Genomic DNA, 21,433 nt, shown 5'->3' on the forward strand with positions numbered 1-21,433 from the left:
TTCGGTTACTATTGATCCGGGTCGCTCCTTACTGCAGTTCGTTACCACGAACTGTTTGAAACAGGATAAGTCAAAGTACTGCCGAAGATTGTGCAACATTTTATTGTGACATATTCCTGACATTTAAATAGCGATCGTATTTCAAATTTGAAAGTATTTGAGAAATAAAGAACTGTTAACATATCCATTGGGCATTGTTTGACAAAGAGTTAATTTAAATCGCCAGGGATGCCAATTAGAAGGGAAAATTGACTCATAGAGTTAGAAAGTAAATCAGTTCAAAATAGGGATCAAAATAGTTATATACGTAGAGTTGGAAAAACATTTTGTTTTTCGTATCTTTGTTTGAAAAATACAAATTCTATAAATATTTCACAAATATTTTTTTTATCAGGGTATGCGGGTATACTTTTCCAAAAGAGGGTTACAATGAATATAGTTTTATGTCTATAATTCCCTTCACAAGCAAAGTTTGGTCTCCTAGTACTGCATGATAGAACTAATAACAACAGAAAAAAGTATTGGTTTGTACCGGCTATACTTGCAAACAAAATTTCTAAATTGTGAGAAAATAATACATATATTTTTTTTTACTTTACTTTATTCTATTCTGAGCAGACATTTCGTACAGCATACGGATGCAGAGATACATCACAAGTAGTATCTCTGTACGGATAAAGAGATCCCTGTGGGATCTCTGTACGGATATAGAGATCTCACAAGTAGCGCTGGCGTTATGTGCAATGTGACTAATGCCCGGCATAATTCTTACCACATTTATGTCAATACTTCTTTTTCGAGCTGGTTAAAAGAAATATTAAAGAAGCTAAAATAGCGAGAAGTCAGCATGGTATAATGCATGGAGGCAGTTCTACATTTATGGGCTAGTATGTGAATCCGAAACGTAAGGAATAGGACGTTATCAGCGCTTATTAGGCATTTCAATGACAAATAAAAGAATCAGATTTTCTCTTAAATGCTGAAAATATAAATTGAAACAATTACGCGATTCCTGGAGCGGATATCCATCTACCAAATTCCATGACTACAACCGATTTAACCTATCTACTTGCAGTACGAATGTCATTTTAAAAATCACTAACTCTTATTTTTTTTCAATGATTTCTTTATCATTCAGGAAATTATATTTACATTATTATATCAATCTCTTTTTATTCTTCAATGATTCCATTTCTGTTCTAGTTGTACATGTAGAGGGTGTACTCATTTCCACTTTTGAAAGCTTCAAAGCAAAAGAAATTAATCTTGAACTGATAGATTTTAGAAAGTAAAAGCACCTGAAATATCAGGAAAAAAATTAACCACAGCAAATGTGGCGAAACAGGAAGTATTGAATATTTTTCAATTTTGCCTTTAACTAGGCTCACATTTTTACTTGATGATAAGCTTTCAAAGGCAGGATGTTTCGAAATGTATTAATATCAAATACGTTATGAATTGCAATAGACCCCTGTTTTTCTAGTTTTCCTTATGTTAAAAACGAGCACAGATTACTTAAATTTTTAGCTCAAAGTAAAGAGTGAATTTGACACTTAAAACGAGCAAGAGTTTCAAAGCTAAATAATAAAGTATAGTTTTTTCCAAATTATTGGGAGGGTAATTGCCCCTTTTCACCCCCCCCCCCTCAGCGAAGCCACAGCTAATGAACGAACTGTTCATACCTAATTTCAAGTATTTTTAATTATATTAAAGTAACAATAAAATTAAATTACACATTTATTCTAAACCATCTCAAAATCAAACAGAAGCGTGCATATTAAGGAAATAATTTATTATGCTTTTCCATTTTTGAGCATAGTTTGTTCTAGCTTTCTTCTCTTATTGTCTATAGGAATTTCCGATTAGTACCTATTTGAAGCTTCATAATTCTTCAGAGGTGGGTATGCGCTGCGCTCATTCGTCGTTCGATAGTTGGTCGGTTGATAAGAACCCATCCCGACGTTTGACGGATCATAAGAGCGTATTCCATAATTTGATGGCTCATTCACACCTTCTCTGTAATTTGACTGCTCAGCATTTGTCCCATTATAATTCGCCTCATACGTTGTTCGATAGTTTGACGGCTGGTAAGAACCCGTTCCTACGTTTGATGGATCAAAAGAGCGTACCCCATAATTTGACGGCTGGTTATCTGCATAATTTTTTTGATTGTAAGCATTCGACAGATCATAATTATTCGCTTGGTTATTCGACGGCTCATAGTTACTTCTGTGAGTTTTTGATTCTTCATAATTATTCGTATCTTGAGCATTCTGTCTTTTAGGCTTTTCATCTTTTGCTGAATAATCGTTATTTCTTGTTCTATAATTTTCTGTATCTTCTTTCCTACTGGCGTGTCCATTCTCCTCATAATTACTTCTAGGATTGGATTCATCATTTCTTTTTGATGAGTATTTATCTCCACGTGATGAATATTTATTTTCAACATTGCTTTTCGCTGAATAGCCCTTATCTGCTGCTGCGTTTGTTTTCTTGTTTGAACCACCCTTTTTATCTGAGTAAGCATTGCCTCCCCTCTTTGGATCAGCTGAAATTTTCCCGCCTTTTGTTGATTTTCGATTAGCTGAATTTTTCTTTTGAGCAGAGAGAGTTTTTTGATTTGGTGCCTCGCTGCTTTCATCATCGTCATCATCATCAACCAATGACTTCCAGTCTTTGGCTATTTCGTCATAGTCCATTTCCAAAGCTGCTATGTCTTCCCGTGCTTCAGCAAACTCCCCTAGAGATGTACAATTAAATTAATTATTTTAGTCAGGCATAAGGCAAGCCACTAGTTGCATGTGTTATTTAGTTTCATCATATTTTTTGCAAGCTGGATCCCTCAAAAAACAGAATCACTTTTAAAGGCGTGGAAACCCCAAGGAATAAATTTATTTTTATTTAACTCTGCGGTTTTCAAGAAACACGCCTCAACAGCTTTAGTGTTGGGCAATCTAAAAAAATAAAAATCTAAATAAAATTTAAGGCTCATTTTCTTTAAAATCATTTAATAGTCTTCCATTTTAGCCACAGCTTTGAGTTCAGAAAAATACAGGACAAATGCAATATGACCTCCTTCCATCACTGTTTCTTTGTATCCTGAAATTTTCATTTCCTTTATAATAATAAAATCGGAATTTTAAAGATGAAAAAGCACATGAAACTATAGTGAAATTCTAAGAAACAACCTATCAGGCAGCTATTATGGTCCATATTTTTAGTAATTTTAATTGACAATATTTCTCATTTCTTATTTATTTATAATATTTTAATATATTTAAACATATTTATTTAATGTATTTGTCAAATATAAACTTAGCAAAATACTTGTCAAAACACCCAAGAATTAAGTAGATTCATTAGCCAAAAAATGGACTAAATACAAAAAGAAATCAATTTTTGTATTTATGACTTTGTTATTTTATGAATTGAATTTATTACTTATAATAAAACTAAAATCTCTTATTTAACTTAGAAACACTGACGAAACAAAGTAACTGATGGAATCAATGTTTTAAAAACTTTATGGCTAAACGATCCAGAAATTCAAGATTTGATTACTCAGGACACGGAGAATAAAGATGTAAACTGTCGCAAGAGTTACAGCTTCATCCTTAGAAACAATTTAAAAACATTGAGAAACAGCCAAGGTCTTCTCCCACAGAAAACAAAATTTTGTAAAACCCTTTAGATACATAGTTATTTTCGAAGACCACACTGCCTTTACATGACGTACACATAACAGTTTAATAGAGATCCTTTTATTTGACAATGATACAAAAACAAATCTCTGGATATTTCCAGAGAGAAAAAAAACTTCAGCAGAGTTTCTCTGCTGAAGAATATCCAGAGCTTTTCATTTTTTTTATTTATGTTTTTCCTATGTAAAATTAATGGATATATCCCTACTGAACAGTTATTTGCACGTTAAGGATACCTTCCCATGGCCAAGTGCGACTGTAAACATGGGATCTTTGGACATATGTATTTGCATACATCAAACATTACCATGAAAAAGTATATAAATTTATTGTTTAAAATCTGGAGATTTTGTTTCAAACAGTTCGTGGTAACGAACTGTAGTAAGGAGCGACCCGGCTCAATAGTAAACGAAACTCTAAAAAACGGAATTTCGATGCCAAAAGATATATCAAAAGAATCGGATTTTTATGCTGATTTTAAATATATAAGTTCCATCAAATTTAGTCTTTGCATTCAAAAGTTACGAGCCTGAGAAAATTTGCCTTATTTTGGAAAATAGGGGGTAACACCCCCTAAAAGTCACAGGATCTTAACGAAAATCAAACCATCGCATTCAGCGTATCAGAGAACCCTATAGAAAAAATTTCAAGGTCCAATCAACAAAAATGTGGAATTTCGTATTTTTTTGCCCGAAGACAAATCACGGGTGCGTGTTTATTTGTTTGTTTTTTTTTTCCCCAGGGGTCATCGTATCGACCAAGTGGTCCTAGAGTGTTGCAACAGGGCTCATTATAACGAAAATGAAAAGTTCTAGTGTCCTTTCTAAGTGACCAAAAAAATTGGAGGGCACCTAGGCCCCCTCCCACGCTCATTTTTTTCCCAAAGTCAACGGATCAAAATTTTGAGATAGCCATTTTGTTCCGAATATTCGAAAACCATAATAACTATGTCTTTGGGGATGACTTACCCCCCACAGCCCCTGGGGGAGGGGCTGGAAGTTACAAACTTTGACCAATGTTTACGTACAGTAATGGTTACTTGGAAGTGTGCCGACGTTATCAAGGGGATTTTTTTGGTTTGGGTGTGGGGTTCAGGGGAGGTGGCTATATGGGAGGATCTTTCCTTGGAGGAATATTTCATGGGGGAAGAGAAATTCAATGAAAAGGGCGCAGGATTTTCTAGCATTACTGTTAAATAAAAAACAAAACAAAACGATGGAAATATAAACATGAAAAAGTTTTTTCAATTGAAAGTAAGGAGAAGCATTAAACTTTAAAACGAACAGAGATTATTACGCATATGAGGGGTTCTAAATATACTTTAGCATAAAGAGCGAGGTATTTAGGAGGAGATAAATACTTCGCTCTTTATGCTAAAATTTTTTTAAGTAATTTCAACTATTTATTCTACGGCCTTTCCGATTCAGGGGTCATTCTTAAAGAATTGGGACAAAACAAGATTTAGTGTGAAGAGCGAGGTATTAACGAGGGGACCAATCCCCTCATATATATAATCAAAAATATAAGAATATAAAAGTTTGTTACGTAAGTTAATTCTTAAGTTACGTATATTTTTTACTAATAAAAACGTTCGTTAAAAATTAAAAGATCTCGTTTCCTTTTTAAGTAACCAAAAAATTGGAGGGCAACTAGGCCTCCTTCCCCACCCCTTATTTCTCAAATTCGTCTGATCAAAACTAAGAGAAAGCCATTTAGCCAAAAAAAGAATTAATACGCAAATTTCATTTTAATAATTTATGTACGGAGAGCCAAAATCAGACATGCATTAATTCAAAACTTTCAGAAATTAAATAAAAAAACAAGTTTTTTGAAATGAAAGTAAGGAGTGACATTAAAACTTAAAACGAACAGAAATTACTCCGTATATGAAAGGGGCTTTTCCTCCTCGACACCCCGCTCCTTGTGCTAAAGTTCGATTCTTTCTTGCAACTCTACTTTTTAAAACAATAAAAACTTTAGCGTAAGGAGCGGGGTGTCGAGGAGGAAAAGCCCCTTTCATATACAGAGTAATTTCTGTTCGTTTTAAGTTTTAATGTCGCTCCTTACTTTCATTTCAAAAAACTTGTTTTTTTATTTAATTCCTACTTAGGGAGCTTTCGCATGCGAATCTTGGGATGTTGTCCAATTCTTAATAGGATTTCTGATCGATACAACAAATGAATAAATACAGATAAATCTTCGATTAAATTTTCTAAGGAGTTTGTCTTGTAAACTAAATCAACTTGGTATCTGAGCAATTGCCAAATACTATATTTCAAGATTTTTAGTTCTTTTTTGCTTAAAAATTGCTGCTCTCTGTCAGTAAGTTAATTACTTCCTTTCTTTGGCTGTAAGATAGTGTTGTTTACCTTATAGACGCTAAATGCACTCCACTACAAGTTTTTTTTTTTATTAATCAAACAGGAAAAGATAGACAAAAATGAAATTCCACCTAGCTTTGATTGTTGTAACAGAAAATAAATCTCAAAGTAATTTTATAGAACAGAATAGAATTCATTTAAAGCCCATAGGCCACGGCAAAATATATAAAACAAAGAACAATTACACAGAAATTAAAAAAAAAATCTTAAGATAATCCTACAGAAACCTAGCTCTATGAGACATTATTTTAATTCAACCCTCCACATAAAGGACAGAAACAAGGACCAGTCTTTGACCTTTCCCTCTCAATAAACTTTCTTCTTTCTTCCAGTGGCAAACAATCGGCCCTCATTTAAATTAATAACTTTATTTGCTTTTATTCACACCCAATTTAAAAATAAACTTCAAACCAAATCTCTATCGACCAATAATAAAGACCCTGTGATGTCGAAAGTAGGCACTGGGCCTGCCATGTCTCTATTTTCTGGTCCTGTAAAATCTTTTTCACTAATCCACTTCCTTGGTCCCTCATATTCTTAGAGGTCCTATACTTTGAAAAGTACCTCAAATTCCGTAACAGCACGCTAGTATAAACTGGCAGTATCTATTTAGAAACTAATCATTGTCCTGTCTGACCTCTATTTTCTGAAATTCCTTGAAAAAAATGTTCACTGAAAAAAACGTTTCTGTTCACTTTAACCGCTTTCTTTTACATTCCCCGAAAAATATTTAGTACCAAAAACGATAAAAAATTTATATGGTATAAGAAATAATTTTTTTGATTTCTCTGCTGAAATGGACTTACTTAAAAGGGTTCATGTACTGTTTCATGTACATGTAAAATTTCAATTTTAAGAAGTAGGCTCAAAAGTTTTATTCTCACAAAGAAAGTTTTTCCTATATTCTATCATTGCGCTTGTTGTGTATCTTTCTAACACTGAATTGCAGGAATTTCCCATAAAGAACTATATAAATTAACCAGCATTTGGTAGAAAGAAAAGAAAAACCAGTCAGTTTCATCGCTCTTAAGTGCTTTACCAAATAAAAACTAATCTTTGTCCTTTCTTTCAGGATTTGCTATCCAAGATGAAAATCAAAAATAAAAGCTAAAAGGATTAAGCTCTTTAAAAAAATCTCGTCCGTAAGAAAAACATGGTCTGTTCACTTCAACAAGTTTTTGTATTAACTAAAAACAGATTAATACCCAAAGATAACTTAATTTTGATCATAAATTGGTGAATAATTTTACTTGCTGTCAAATTTGACTCTTTTTTTTTAATTTTAAAGGTTCTATGGGCTTGATTAGATCGTTCCTATATAAGCTATTAAATTTCAAGATACAGCCTTAGAAGTTTCCGTCTTCCACAGCAAATTTTTCTCTCAGTTTTTTTTTAGCAATTTGCTAAAACTTTTAAAAAGATTGATGGTAATGCTCTGCTGTTTGTAATTATTTGAAAATTTGGTAATTACAAATGTCATTTGAAAATTGAAAACTTTGAAAATTGAAAATTTGAAAATTATTTGAAAATTGAAAATTTGAAAATGTTGACAAAATTTGAAAATTGGTAATGATCTGTCTTAACGAATACTGTTTCTTACTAAGACCAAATTAAAGAAATGCTTGGTAAAGTTTTAACTAATATATCTAGCAGTTGATAAATACAGAAATAGCCCATTATGTTCCATTGCTCTTAAGTGCATTACCATAAACAAATTGTTGTCCTTTTCTCATTCAACTTAATATTCAACGAGAAAATCAAAGATAAAAGCTGAAAGGGTTGAACTCTTAAAATATTTTTTATGTTTTCTGAAAAAAAATGGTCTGTTTGCTACAAAAACTCTTTCACATTCCTCCCCAAAAAATATCGAAAATGTTACAAAAATTTGACCATGAAGTATTAAATAATTCTTATTAGGTTTTAATTCTTTATTTTTTGCTGCCTCTTCTACGGAATTGATTAAGTCGGTCCCAGAATATCTTTTTAATTCTATAGCTCAAGATATAGCTTCAAAAGTATCCATCTCTTACAAAAAAACTTACCTTCAGTTTTCTTTGCAATTTGCTAATTCTTTTTTAGTGATTGTCGATAATGCCCTACTGTTGGCAATAATTTGAAAAACCTGGTGACCTTCTAGCTGAACCCGAAATAGCCTACTTAGTTTCATTGTTCCTAAGTTCTATTACCACAAAAAACAATTCTTTTTTTCATTAACCGCTATCTAGGGAGAAAATCAATAATAAAAGCTAAATGGATTTAATTCTAAAAATACTTAAATTCTGTTCTCTAGAAAACATGGTCAATTCACTTCAATAATTGTTTTGAATTTTTATAAAAGATCACTCGGAAAAGATTACAAAAACACTAACTGTCAAGCAGTAAATAATTTTTATTAGGGGGCTATTTTTTTTTAACTTTATCTGCTGATTCTTCTATGGGCTTGATTAAATCAGCCCAAGATGGACTATTAGACATTTAAATTCTGAGTGTAGCTTCAGAAGTTTCAATCTCGTAAAAATATTTTTTGCTTTAATATTTCATAGTAATTTGCTACTGCTTTTTTTAGAGATTTCTAGTAGAGATAGTAGTTGTAGTTGTTTTTCTAGTAGAGATTTCTCTACTTTACTCTACTTTCTAGTAGAGATTTATTGTTTTAAAAAGTAAAATTGTGGCAAACAGTCAAACTTTAGTGTAAAGAGCGAGGTATTGCGGAGGAGACAACCCATTTCATATACGGAGTAATTTCTGTTCGTTTTAAGTTTTAATGTCGCTCCTTACTTTCAGCTAAAAAAACTAGTTTTTTTTTATTTAAATTTCTGAACGTTTTTGAATTAATTCATGTTTGGTTTTGGCTCTCCGCACATAAATTATTAAAATGAAATTTGTATATTAATTCTTTTTTTGGCTAAATGGCTTTCTCTTAGTTTTGATCCGACGATTTTGAGAAACAAGGGGTGGGGAAGGAGGCCTAGCTGCCCTCCAAATTTTCAATTACTTAAAAAGGGAACTAGAACAATTTTTAACGAACGTTTTTATTAGTAAAAAAATATACGTAACTTAAGAAATAACTTACGAAACAAACTATTATATTCTTATATTTCTATTATGTATATGAGGGGGTTTATCCCTCGTTAATACCTCGCTCTTTGCACTTAATCTTAAGTTTTTGTCCTAATTCTTTAAGAATGACCCCTTCAGAAAGGCCTTAGAATAAATATTTGAAATTACTAAAAACAACTTTAGCATAAAGAACGAGGTATTTATCTCCTCCTAAATACCTCGCTCTTTATGCTAAAGTATCTTTAGAACCCTCATATTCGTAATAATTTCTGTTCGTTTTAAGTTTTAATGCTACTCCTTACTTTCAATTGAAAAAAAATGTTCATGTTTATTTTTTCATTGTTTTTTTTATAGTAATGCTAGAAAATCCCGTGCCCTTTTCATTGAATTTCTCTTCCCCCATGACATATTCTTCCAAGAAAAGATCCTCTCACAAAGGCACCTCCCCTCAACCCCAGCCCAAAACCAAAGAAATCCCCTGAAAACGTCTGTACCCTTCCCAATAACCATTACTGTATGTAAACACTGGTCAAAGTTTTTAGCTTGCAGCCCCTCTCCCAGGAACTTTGGGGGAGTAAGTCATCCACAAAGACATAAGTATGGTTTTTGACTCTGCGGAACAAAATAGCTATCTCAAAGTTTTGATCCGTTGACTTTGATAAAAAATGAGCGTGGGAGGGGGCCTAGATACCCTTCAATTTTCTTGGTCACTTAAAAAGGGCACTAGAGCTTTTCATTTCCGTTAGAATGAGCTCTCTTGCGCAATTCTAGGACCACTGGGTAGATACAATGATCGCTGGAAAAAAAAAAAAAACAAATAAACACGCACCCGTGATCTGTCTTCTGGCAAAAAATACGAAATTCCACATTTTTGTAGATAGGAGCTTGAAATTTTTGTTATAGGATTTTCTAATACGCTGAATGCGATGCTGTGATTTTCTCCTATTTTCCAAAATAATGCAAATTTTCTCAGGCTCGTAACTTTTGAAGACAAATACAAAATTTGATGAAACTTATATATTTAAAATTAGCATGAAAATTTGATTCTTTTGATGTATCTTTTAGCATCAAAATTGCGTTTTTTAGAGTTTTGTTTACTATTGAGCCGGGTCGCTCCTTACTACAGTTCGTTACCACGAACTGTTTGATTGGTCCCAAATGGACTATTAAATGTTTTGATTTAAGATATATCCTCAGAAGTTTCAATCTCTTACAAAAAGTTTTTTCCTTCAATTTTTTTCAGTAATTTTAAAATGCATTTTTATAGATTGTTGGTAATGTACTATTTTTCGTAATTATTTGCTTCATTTTGTAATTATGTATCTTGCGATTACTGTTATATTACAAACAGTGAATTCCAGAAATGCATTGTAAGGTCTTAAATAAATTGACCCGCAGTTAATCAAACAGTTCGTCGTAACGAACTGTAGTAAGGAACGACCCGCCTCAATAGTACCCAAAACTCTAAAAAATGGAATTTTGATGCCAGTAGTTACATCAAAAGAATTACATTTTAATGCTGATTTTAAATATATAAATTTCATCAAGATTAGTCATACCCGTCAAAAGTTACGAGCCTGAGAAAATTTGCCTCATTTTAGAAAAATAGGGAGAAATACCCCCCTAAAAGTCATACGATCTTAGCAAAAATCACACCATCAGATTCAGCGTATCAGAGAACCTTATTGTAGGAGTTTCAAGCCCTTATCGACAAAAATGTGGAATTTCGCATTTTTTGCCAGAAGACAAATCACGGATGCGTGTTTATTTTTTTTTTCCCAACGCTGATTGTATCGACTCAGTGGTCCTAGAATGTCGCAAAAGGGCTCATTCTAACGAAAATTAAAAGTTCTAGTGCCCTTTTTAAGTGAAAAAAAAATTGGAGGGCACCTAGGCCCCCTCCCACTCAATTTTTTCCCCAAAGTCACCGGATCAACATTCTGAGATAGCCATTTTACTCACCATAGTCGAAAAACCTAATAACTATGTCTTTGGGGATGACTTACTCCTCCACAGTCCCCGTGGGAGGGGCTGCAAGTTACAAACTTTGACCTGTGTTTACATATAGAAATGGTTACTGGGAAGTGTACAGACGTTTTCAGGGGGATTTTTTTGGTTTGGGAGGAGAGTTGGGGGTGGGGTCACGTGGGAGGATCTTTCCTTGGAGGAACTTCTCAAGGAGGAAGAGACTTTCAGTGGAGGGGGCGAAGGATTTTCTAGTATTATTAAAAAAAAACAATGAAAAAATAAATATGAAAAGTTTTTTCTACTGAAAGTGAGGAGCAGCATTAATACTTAAAACAAACAGAAATTATTACGCATATGAGGGGTTTACCTCCTCGTAATACCTCGCTCTTTACGCTAAATTATTTTTTGTAATTTCAACTATTTATTTTACGGCCTTTGTGATTCAGGGGTCATTTTTAAGGAATTGGGACAAAATTTAAGCTTTAGTTCAAAGAGCGAGGCATCGACGAGGGGTGAGCCCCCTCATATACGCAATAAAACATATGAATATAGAAGTTCGCTACGTAAGTTAATTCGTAAGTTACGTATATTTTTTACTTATGAAAACGTTAGTAAAAAATTAAAAGTTATATTTGCCTTTTTATGTAATCAAAAAATTGGAGGGCAACTAGGCCTCCTCTCTCGCTCCTTTTTTCTCAAAATCTTCCAATTATAACTATGAAAAACCCATTTAGCCCAACTTAATATACAAATTTTGTTTTAGTTATTTATGCGCGGAGAGCCAAGATAAAAAAATGCATTAATTTAAAACGTCTAGAAATTAAACAAAAAAAGTTTTTTTTAGATGAAAGTAAGGAGCGACTTTAAAACTTAGAACGAACAGAAATTACTCCGTATATGAAAGGGGCTTTTCGTCCTCAACACCTCGCTCTTTACGCTAAAGTTTTCAAATTTTTAAGAAGTCAAGTTCAGAGAAAGAGTCAAACCTTAGCGTAAAGGGCGAGGCGTTGAGAACGAAAAGCCCCTTTCATATACGGAGTAATTTCTGTTCGTTTTAAGTTTTAATGTCGCTCCTTACTTTCATTTAAAAAAAACCTGTTTTTTGTTTGTTTAATAAGCATAAAAAAGGCCCCACTCAGTTAATTATATATTTTGTGTTAGCCTATTTTAGTTTTACGTATATTTTTTAGTTATATATTTAGTTTTAGTTTCTATTGTTTTTGTTTCTTTTTTTTTAAGCTGAGGACACCTGCTTATATACGGGCGAAATATTCGTTTTTTTTTTTTATCTTCGCTTTCATTTTATTTATTTTTTGTCAAGGCTGGCCTGTATGGCTTTAAATCTTTTATCCCAATCAGTTTTATTCGTCGTAAGAGAATTACCAAAAATTGTCCTTGTTTTTAACACAATCAAAGGAGAAAATCAACAATGAAAACCAAAAGAATTAAATTCTTAAGATTACTTTTATCTACTCCCTAAAAATTGTGAACTGTCCGCTTCAAAAAAAGGATTAATTCGAAAAGACAATAAAAAATTTTACCATCAAGCAGCAGATGATTGTATTAGTAATTGTATACTTAAATTTACTCAATTAGTTACTTAAATTTAGTTACCTAAATTTACTTAATTTACTTAATAAATCTACTTAATTAAATTTACTTAAATTAGAATTGTATTCCTAAATTTACTCTGCTGCTTGATTGAATTGGTTCCAGAGAAGTTATAAACAATAGCGGTTTTAAGCCTCATAATCTGGGGGGGGGGGAGAAGGCACAGCACACAAGTATAAAATATAAGATAAGCAAACTGAATGTCAGAAAAAACTGGGGTGAGGGGCAGGGGCCCTCCAGGCCCCCTTTGACCGCGACCGATTAGAAATGTAAAATTTCAAGATACAACCTCAGGAGTTTCAATCTCCTACAACATTTTTTTCCTTCAATTTATCTTAGCGGTTTGACAATCCGCTTCTGTTAGCAATTATTTACAATATTTGGGAATGCTCTGTCTTAACGATTGTTGTACAAATCCCAAGGATGTATTGTAAGGATATAATGTAGGGGTTATATAGGATCCAGAACGACTATTAGGTTTTAACAAGAAGCAGCCTAAGAAATTTCAATTTCATACAGCAATTTATTCTTTCAATTTATATTAACAATTTGACAATTTAATACTGTTGATAACTATTTTGAATGTATGGCAATGCTCTATCTTAGCAATTGTTGTGTATCTTACTAGCTCTAAATCTCAGGATTGGAATTTCAGGTTTTATTTAAACTAACTAGAAGTTGGTGGACAAGAAAGATATCACACTCATTTTAATTGCTCTGCACTCATTAAATGTATTAAAGAGAGAAATATATCTACAAGTAATTTTGACCTTGAAAAAGATTGAACCTTGAACCTCAGGTTCAATAATAACATACTTCTTTAAAAACTGCAATACAAGAGCTTTTCCCAAATTATAATTATCCTTTCTCACATTTATCACTTTCCAAGGAAATATATCTATAATAAAAGTTATGAGGACTATCTCTTACAGGGACTTCCTCCTGTTCCTTGATTCTGTTAACTTCAACGATTTTCTTTGTACCCGCCTACCTTCTAAAAAAGGTAAATACCAACAAATTACTGAAACTCTGACCATAAGTGGAAAACCTTTCTCACTGTAAAACTTTTAATTTTCTCCACTTGTAGTCTTATGGACTTGATTAAAATGGACACATAACAGTTATTGAACAGTTATTAATTGTTGTACGAAATTTTAATTGTTGTTAGAAAGGTTAATACCAAAAAAATTACTAAAAATCTGAACATGAAATGGTGAAAAGCCTTACATACTGTCAATTTTTTTATTTTCGCCACTTGTGGTCTTATGGACTTGATTAAAATGGATCTAGAACATTTTTTGAATATTGTATTTCAAAGTATAGCCCCAGAAGTTTTACTCCCCGTCAGTAAGTTTCTCCTTCATTCTATCTTAGTGGATGGCTCTGTAACTTAAAAACTGTAAATCCCAGGCACGTACATGCCTGCATATGTAAGGTCTTAAATAATTTGGTAAAATTCTAGTTAATTGACTTCTTGCTATCTCGGAAAGGGTTTAGATTAGGAAAATGAAACTTTCATGGATGGGTCTGCAGGCTAAATTATGTTCCGGGAAGGTATTTAAAGTACCCACCTCCACTCCTTTTCCCTCTAGAGGGCCCTGAAATTTGCCTACATGACAGGTCTATTACCAATTTAAAATTTGACAAAACAACATTTTGAAAGTAAAACAGATCAAAATAGGGACGATACCTTTTTATTGACAGTGAATGGATATAAAATTATTTAACTGGATATTTCGAACACATATACAGTGTTCATCATCAGCAGTAAAACTAAAAGACAATGTCTTTTAGTTTTACTGCTGATGATGAAAACTGTATATGTGTTCGAAATATCCAGTTAAATAATTTCATATCTATTCACTGTCAATAAAAAGGTATCATCCCTATTTTGAACTGTTTTACTTTCGTCATGGAAAGGCAGTGTGGTCTTTGAAGTTATCAACAACATTTTATTTTAATTTTCAGTTACTAGTTGCTTTTTCTCTGCCTTTAGTACTGAAATTGCAATTCCTGTTATTTGAGTAGAATTATGAGCCATATCAATGTTTTTTTTTTCAAAATTTAGGAAATGTATTTGCATATCTTTAAAACCTTCCAAAATGGAAATGAGCAAAGTTATGAAGCTGAAAACAATTTTGTTGTACTTCAATTAAGCAAAAAATTTATTTTGCTAGGTTTAACTTTTGTAACCCACATATTTTTAAGGGTCGTCAAAGGTCAGGGCCCTCTAGAGGGAGAAGGAGTGAAGTTAGCTGCTTAAAAATATCTTCCCGGGACATACTTTAGTCTGTAGATTCATCCCATAAAGTTTCATTTTCCTAACCTAAACCCTTTCTGAGATAGTGAAAAGTCAATTAACTAGAATTTTACCCATTGTTTAAATACAGTGTTGGCTGTTGGAAAGTGTATACTTTTCGAGGGGGGGGGCTCTGGAACGAAAAAGAGGGGTTATAGAGGGCAGGATTTTTCCATAGAGAAATTTTGCGTGGGGGAAGGGAATTTTCCATGGAGGGGAGCTGGATTTCTTGGCGAGAAATTCATGAGAAATTAAACAAAACAAAAAGTTTTTGAACTTAAAGTAAGGAGCAAGATTAAACGTAAAACGCACAGACATTTTATGTATATAAGGGGGTCGTCCTCTCCTTAGTATCTCACTCTTTACATAAAGTTTTTTTAGAACTTTTAAAAAAGCTTACTATTCTAGCTAACGGCTCTTGTGTTTCAGGAGTCATTCTTAAATGATTAGAACCGAAAGTTATACTTTAGCGTAAAGATTGAGGTATTAAGCAGGGGGCAACCCTCTCATATACATAAAACAATGGGTAAAGTTCATTGCTTGCACCCTTTTCCCTTGGGGCTGTAGGGGGTCAAGTCATCCTCAAAGAAATAGTTATCTTTAGAACATGCTGAACGGAATGGCCATCTCAAAATCTTGATCTGGCGTCTCAGGGGAAAGAGGGGCTTGGGAGGGAGGCTAGAAACCCTCTAATATTCTGGTCAATTAAAAAGAGCACTAGAACTTTTTGATTTCCAATCGAATGAGTCATCTTGCCATCTTCTAGGATTACTGGTTTGATACGATCAACCCTGAGCAAAAAACTGAAAAGAAAAAGAAACGAAAATTTAACCAGGCATCCATGATCTTTCTTCTGGCGAAAACAGAACAAAATTCCACATTTTGTATATATAAATTGGGAACCCTTACAGTGGGTTTCTTTGATATGCTGAATCTGATAGTGTGATTTTCATTAAAATCATTCATGTTTTGGGGGTTTTCTCCTTTTTCCTTTTTTCGAAAATTGGGCAAAATTTCTGAGACTCGATAAGCATAACGGATAGCCCACTCAATTTCATTACTCTTAAGTGCATTATCAGATAAAAACTAATTATAGCCCTTTCTGTCATTTGTCACTTTCTAAGAAGAAAACCAACAATAAAAGCTGAGAAAATTAAGTCTTAAGAAGGCCTTTTCCTCTTAAAATAACAAGTTTCTTTTCAAGTGAAAGTAAGGAACAATGTTATAAATCACACGAGCTTAAGTTGTTTCGCATAGGAGTGGGGCTTCCCTGTCCTCAACCCTTTGGCCTTTGTGTTTTTAGTGCTTAAAAAATAATTGTTTCAGATTAATGGCCCTTGTTTTTCAGCAGTCGTTCTGAAAGAACTGGGACGAAAAGTCACACTAATTATAAAGGTGTAAACCAAAAACATTCCCGTCGATCAAGAGGTATATGATATCAATTTATAGCCCCCCCCACCCTTCCTCACAGCTCATTAAATGTGCTACGGCTCTGTGAGAGTAATTAGGCATTAAAATACACTCTTAGAGGCGTCTGTCCCCCCCCCGGACTGCAAAATGACTCACAGTCCTTTCTTCGTAACAGGTAATGCACATATGTATATAGATATGTATACATTTATGAAATAGAAGGCAGGCAGCGTTTAGTTATAGGGAGCCTTAGAATAAACGTTAGAAACTTCTTTCGGCAATAAGAATGGAAGTCACCACCCCGCAACATCCTTATTCAGGCTTAGTCTAAAAGAAGATAGAAGAGACATCCTACCAACACCTACCTTCATTAACACCAAGAAATCTTAATGAAAATTTCACAATAAGATTGTGTCTAAAAGAACACTACTACTGAGTTTTCAAGGTCACTCTAGCAAAAAATGTGGAATTTCATATTTTTGGCCGGAAGACTGATTGCAGATGCGTGTTATTTTTTTTCCAAAGAATGATCGTATCGAATCAACTGTCCTAGAGGATTGGGAAAGGAAACCTAAGGCTCAAGTCTGTGGCGCCATTTGGGCCAAATCCTGGGGTGGGCATGGGGCATTTGACAGAACTTGAGACTTTTATTATGAATCTAACCTACTTTCAAAGTTTACAATGATTAATAGCAAATAGCGTAATTCCCCAAGGGTCATCAGGTAATTGCGCTCTTTGGCTAATAGGCGTGCAGTTAGTTTAAATCATTTGAACAGAATGGATTATATTGGACATAATGGATAATTATGGCCGGAAAAGGACCCCTTTGTGGTGGAAGCTTGGAACCCCCTGAAAAATCTGGGGTGGGCATTTGAACACCCCTGACCCCCCCACCAAATGGCGCCTCTGGCTCAAGTGCTCTTTTCAAGTAACCAAAGAGATTGGAGGGCAACTAGTCCCCGTCCCACACCCCTGTTTTCCCCAAAGTCTTCCGATCAAAAGTTTGAGGTAGCCATTCTGTTCAATACAGTCGAGAGGTCCAAATACCTCTGCCTTTGGGGGTGAGATGACCATCCAAAAGCCCCTTTGAAAAGGGCTGTAAGTTATGAAGTTTGTCCATTGTTTAGTTGTTATTGGGAAGTTTACAGACATTTTCAGAGGGATTTTCTGCTGAAAGTGTGCTTTCATGGTGAAATTTTTTCGTAGGGAGGGAAGTTTCCAGGGGTGAGCAATGCTGGGAAAATTTTACACTGGCGGAATTGGACAGAGTTCCGTACGAAGTTCTTTTTATTTGTCTCGACTTTCTCTTTGCTAACTTTATTCCACATGTTCTGACGTGCTTGTGCTAGCTTATGTGTTATTTTACCCAATAAATCATATTTTATATTCTATATTATATGGGGAGATAATTCGAGGGGAATTTTCCTGGGGAAATTTTCAGCGCAGTTGCAACTGTCCGGAGGATTTTTCCGTGGGGGGGATTTTTGCGGGAGAAATTAACCATTGGGGAATTCCCATGGAATAAATTCTCCATAGGGGCCTATTCCGCGGGAGCAACTTTACACTGGGGTGCGGGGGGAGAGGGAGGACTTCTGGCATTATTTGAAAAACGATTAGAAAATAAGTTAAAAAACCAGCTTTTCAACTGAAAGTAAGGGGCACCATCAAAACTTAAAACGAACAGAAATTATTCTGCATATCAGAGAGTTGACCGTGATACCCCACTCCTAAGGGTTACACTAAAGTTTGACTCTTTGTCCCGATTTTTTAAGAATGACTCTTGAAGCACAATGGCCATTTAATTAAATTAGGAAGCTTTTCAAGAACTACGAAAACAATTTAAGGTGAAGAGTAGGATATTGAGAAGGGGAAATATACCTCATATACACAATAATTTCTGTTTGTTTTGAGTTTTAAAGCCACTTCTTGCTTGTTGTTGAAAAAACCTATCAACTAAAAAAAAGAAATCAAGTTCCTTCCCTTTGTCAGTTTCTAACACTCTTTTGCTACGATATCAAATAACTTGAAATCTCTGAAACTCTATAGCTGATTTACCTTCTTCCATTCCTTCGCCAATATACCAGTGAACAAAAGCTCTTTTGGCATACATCAAGTCGAACTTTCTGTCAAGTCGTTCCCAAGCATCAGCGACAGCTGTTGTGTTTGACAAACAGCAAACAGCTCGTGTTCCAACGGCTAGATCACTTCCGGGAACAAGAGATTGAGGCTGATAGTTGATACCAACCTGTAGAAAATAAAACAATGATAACAGACTTAGTTCAGTGAAAAATAAATTGGAACGTTTCCGAATTTCTAAAATGCTTAGAGATTAAAAAAGGAGGATTTTAGGGTGAAAACTATTAATCCTGAATTGCAACATTAGTTTTAAAATTCAAGGCTTCAGTTGCATCAGTTGAGGAGGCCAGGCATGCACTACTCCTAATTTTTGGCCCCCTCCTAGATTTTGAAAAGTTCCCTTTAGGAGAGTACTTTTCATTGGAAAATGCAAATTTTTTGGTATCTTCATTAAAAAATGTAAAGTTTTTCTAGATTAAAAAAATAATAGATTTTAAAATAGAAATCTTACCTCTTAAGTATAAGGTATTACCATCTGCAAAAATAGGAGAGACCCCAAAAAGGAAGGATTAACGATAACCTTATACTTAAGATTTTAATCCCTCTATACCAGAAAAAGCAAAAAAAAAAAAAACAGAATTGTATATATTCACAAAAAATTATTATAAACAAACAATGTTTCTAGAGTATTCAAATGGCGACCGTTTGGACTAAAATTAAAAATCATTTTACTTTCTAAAGCCAAAACCATATCAAATAGCGAAGTACCAATTTATGCCATTTCACAGCACAAAACAGAAAATTACCACACATAAGGCCAAAATCTTATGGATTAGGGACTATGCGACTGCATCTTGGGAATACGTCCTCCAATTGAAGGTCTTTTGCAAGTGTTCAGAGAGGAACTTGAAATCAGGGAACATATTCAACAGAAAATCACCCTGAGAAAGGATAACGAGGAAAACCTTTCTGAGCCTTATTCGTAAGGCTCTCATTGATTCTGATTCTTCAAATATTTTTCCCTTAAAAGAAATCGACGTCTGTCGATTACTGGGTAAACTAATGACAAGTCTTATGCTTAGAAACAAAGCAAGGGATCACCTCTTCACGAATGAAAGTTCTTAAGCCGAACTGGCCAGATATGACAACAAACAAAAACAAAAAAAAAAAAAACAAACGATACTGCGGCCAGTAGAGAGAAAAGAGATGAAAAACTAAAATAACACGGATATTTTGCTTGTATCTAAATTAGGCGTCCTCAGCACAAGATAAAAAGAAATAAACATTAAACTAAAAACAAATAAAACCACCACCAATAATAATAAATACAATTGTCGCTACTGATCAGCGTAGGGAAAAGAAGCTATTAGAGTTACTTCAATGAGAACATCAAAGCAACTGACTGATTTTTCTTTTCCCTACGAGGATCAATAGCAACAATTGTATTTATTATTATTGGTGGTGGTTTTATTTGTTTTTAGTTTAGTCTTTTATCTTTCTCTCTTTGTTGTTTGTTATCATCTCTTCAAATATTAAAATGAGTAGAAAAAACCAAATGAATATTAAATCATTCGTCCTAAATCCAGGATTATTTTGTAGTCACTTTTCTGGTTTTGGTTTGATTGCACGGCTCTTTAGAATATTAAATAAAAAAAAACAAGTTTTTTTTAACTGAAAGTAAAGAGCGACATTAAAACTTAAAACGAACAGAAATTACTTCGTATATGAAAGGGGCTGCTTCCTCATCAACGCCCCGCTCTTTACGCTAAAGTTTGACTCTTTCTCTCAACTCTTTTTTTTTAAAACAGTAAAAAACTTTAGCGTAAAGAGCGGGGCGTTGACGAGGAGGAGGCCCCTTTTATATACGAAGTAATTTCTGTTCGTTTTAAGTTTTAATGTCGCTCTTTACTTTCAGTTAAAAAAACTTGTATTTTTTATTTAATTTCTGAACGTTTTTGAATCAATGTATATTTTGATTTTGGCTCTCAGCAGAGGAAAAATTACAACGAAATTTGCAGGTTTTATTTTGGCTAAATGGCTTCCTCATAATTTTGATCGAATGATTTCGAGAAAAAAAGAACGGGGGAGAAAGCCTAATTGCCCTCCAATTTTTTGGTTAATTAAAAAGGCAACTAGAACTTTTACATTTTTTACAAATCTTTTTATTTGTAAAAGATATACGTAACTTATAAATTGGCTTACGTATAGAACATTTGTATTCTCACGTTTTCATTACATATATGAGGGGGTTCGCCCCCTCGTCAGTACCTCGCTCTTTAAACTAAAGCTTAAATTTTGTCCCAATTCATTAAGAATGACCCCTGAATCACAAAAGCCGTAGAATAAATTGTTGAAATTACAAAAAATAATCTAGCGTAAAGATCGAGGTATTAGGAGGAGGTGAGCCCCTCATATGGGTAATAATTTCTGTTTATTTTAAGTTTTAATGCTGCTCCTTACTTCCAGCTGAAAAAACCTTTTCATATTTATTTTTTCATTCTTTTTTTTTAAATAATGCTAGTAAATCCTACGCTCCCTTCATGGAAATTTTCTTCCCCCATGAAAAATTCCTCGATGGAAAGCTCCCCCAGCATATCCCCCTCTTCTCAACCCCTCCCCCAACCAAAATATCCTCCTGAAAACGCCTGTACACTTTCCAATAACCATTACTATATGTAAGCCCTGGTCAAAGTTCGTAACTTGTAGCCCCTCCCACGGGGATTGTGGGGGAGTAAGTCGTCCCCAAAGACATAGTTATAAGGTTTTTCGACTACGCTGAATAAAATTGCTATCTCAGAATTTTGATCCGTTGATTTTGGGAAAATAATCAGATTGGGAGGGGGCCTAGGTGCCCTCCAATTTTTTTGGTCACTTAAAAAGGGCACTAGGAATTTTCTATTCTGTTAAAATGAGCCCTCTCGCAATAT

The 21,433-nt window shown here is 33.9% G+C and overlaps 1 protein-coding gene across 2 annotated transcripts in view; it reads right to left on the reverse strand.

The window, feature by feature from the left end:
• Positions 1-1,724: 1,724 nt before the first annotated feature.
• LOC136030949 (tubulin alpha-8 chain-like) overlaps positions 1,725-21,433 on the reverse strand; it is a 225,726-nt gene continuing 206,017 nt past the window's right edge. For both annotated transcript variants that reach the window (XM_065710076.1, XM_065710077.1), the window contains 2 exons: positions 18,486-18,675; positions 1,725-2,740 (listed from right to left, as the gene is read on the reverse strand). In XM_065710076.1, the coding sequence (XP_065566148.1) occupies positions 1,863-2,740; positions 18,486-18,675 (1,068 nt within the window). In that variant the 3' untranslated portion in view covers positions 1,725-1,862. The remainder of the gene's footprint in view (positions 2,741-18,485; positions 18,676-21,433) is intronic.

This window comes from Artemia franciscana, chromosome 9 (genome assembly GCF_032884065.1).
Source record: "Artemia franciscana chromosome 9, ASM3288406v1, whole genome shotgun sequence".
Classification (NCBI taxonomy): Eukaryota; Metazoa; Arthropoda; class Branchiopoda; order Anostraca; family Artemiidae; genus Artemia; species Artemia franciscana.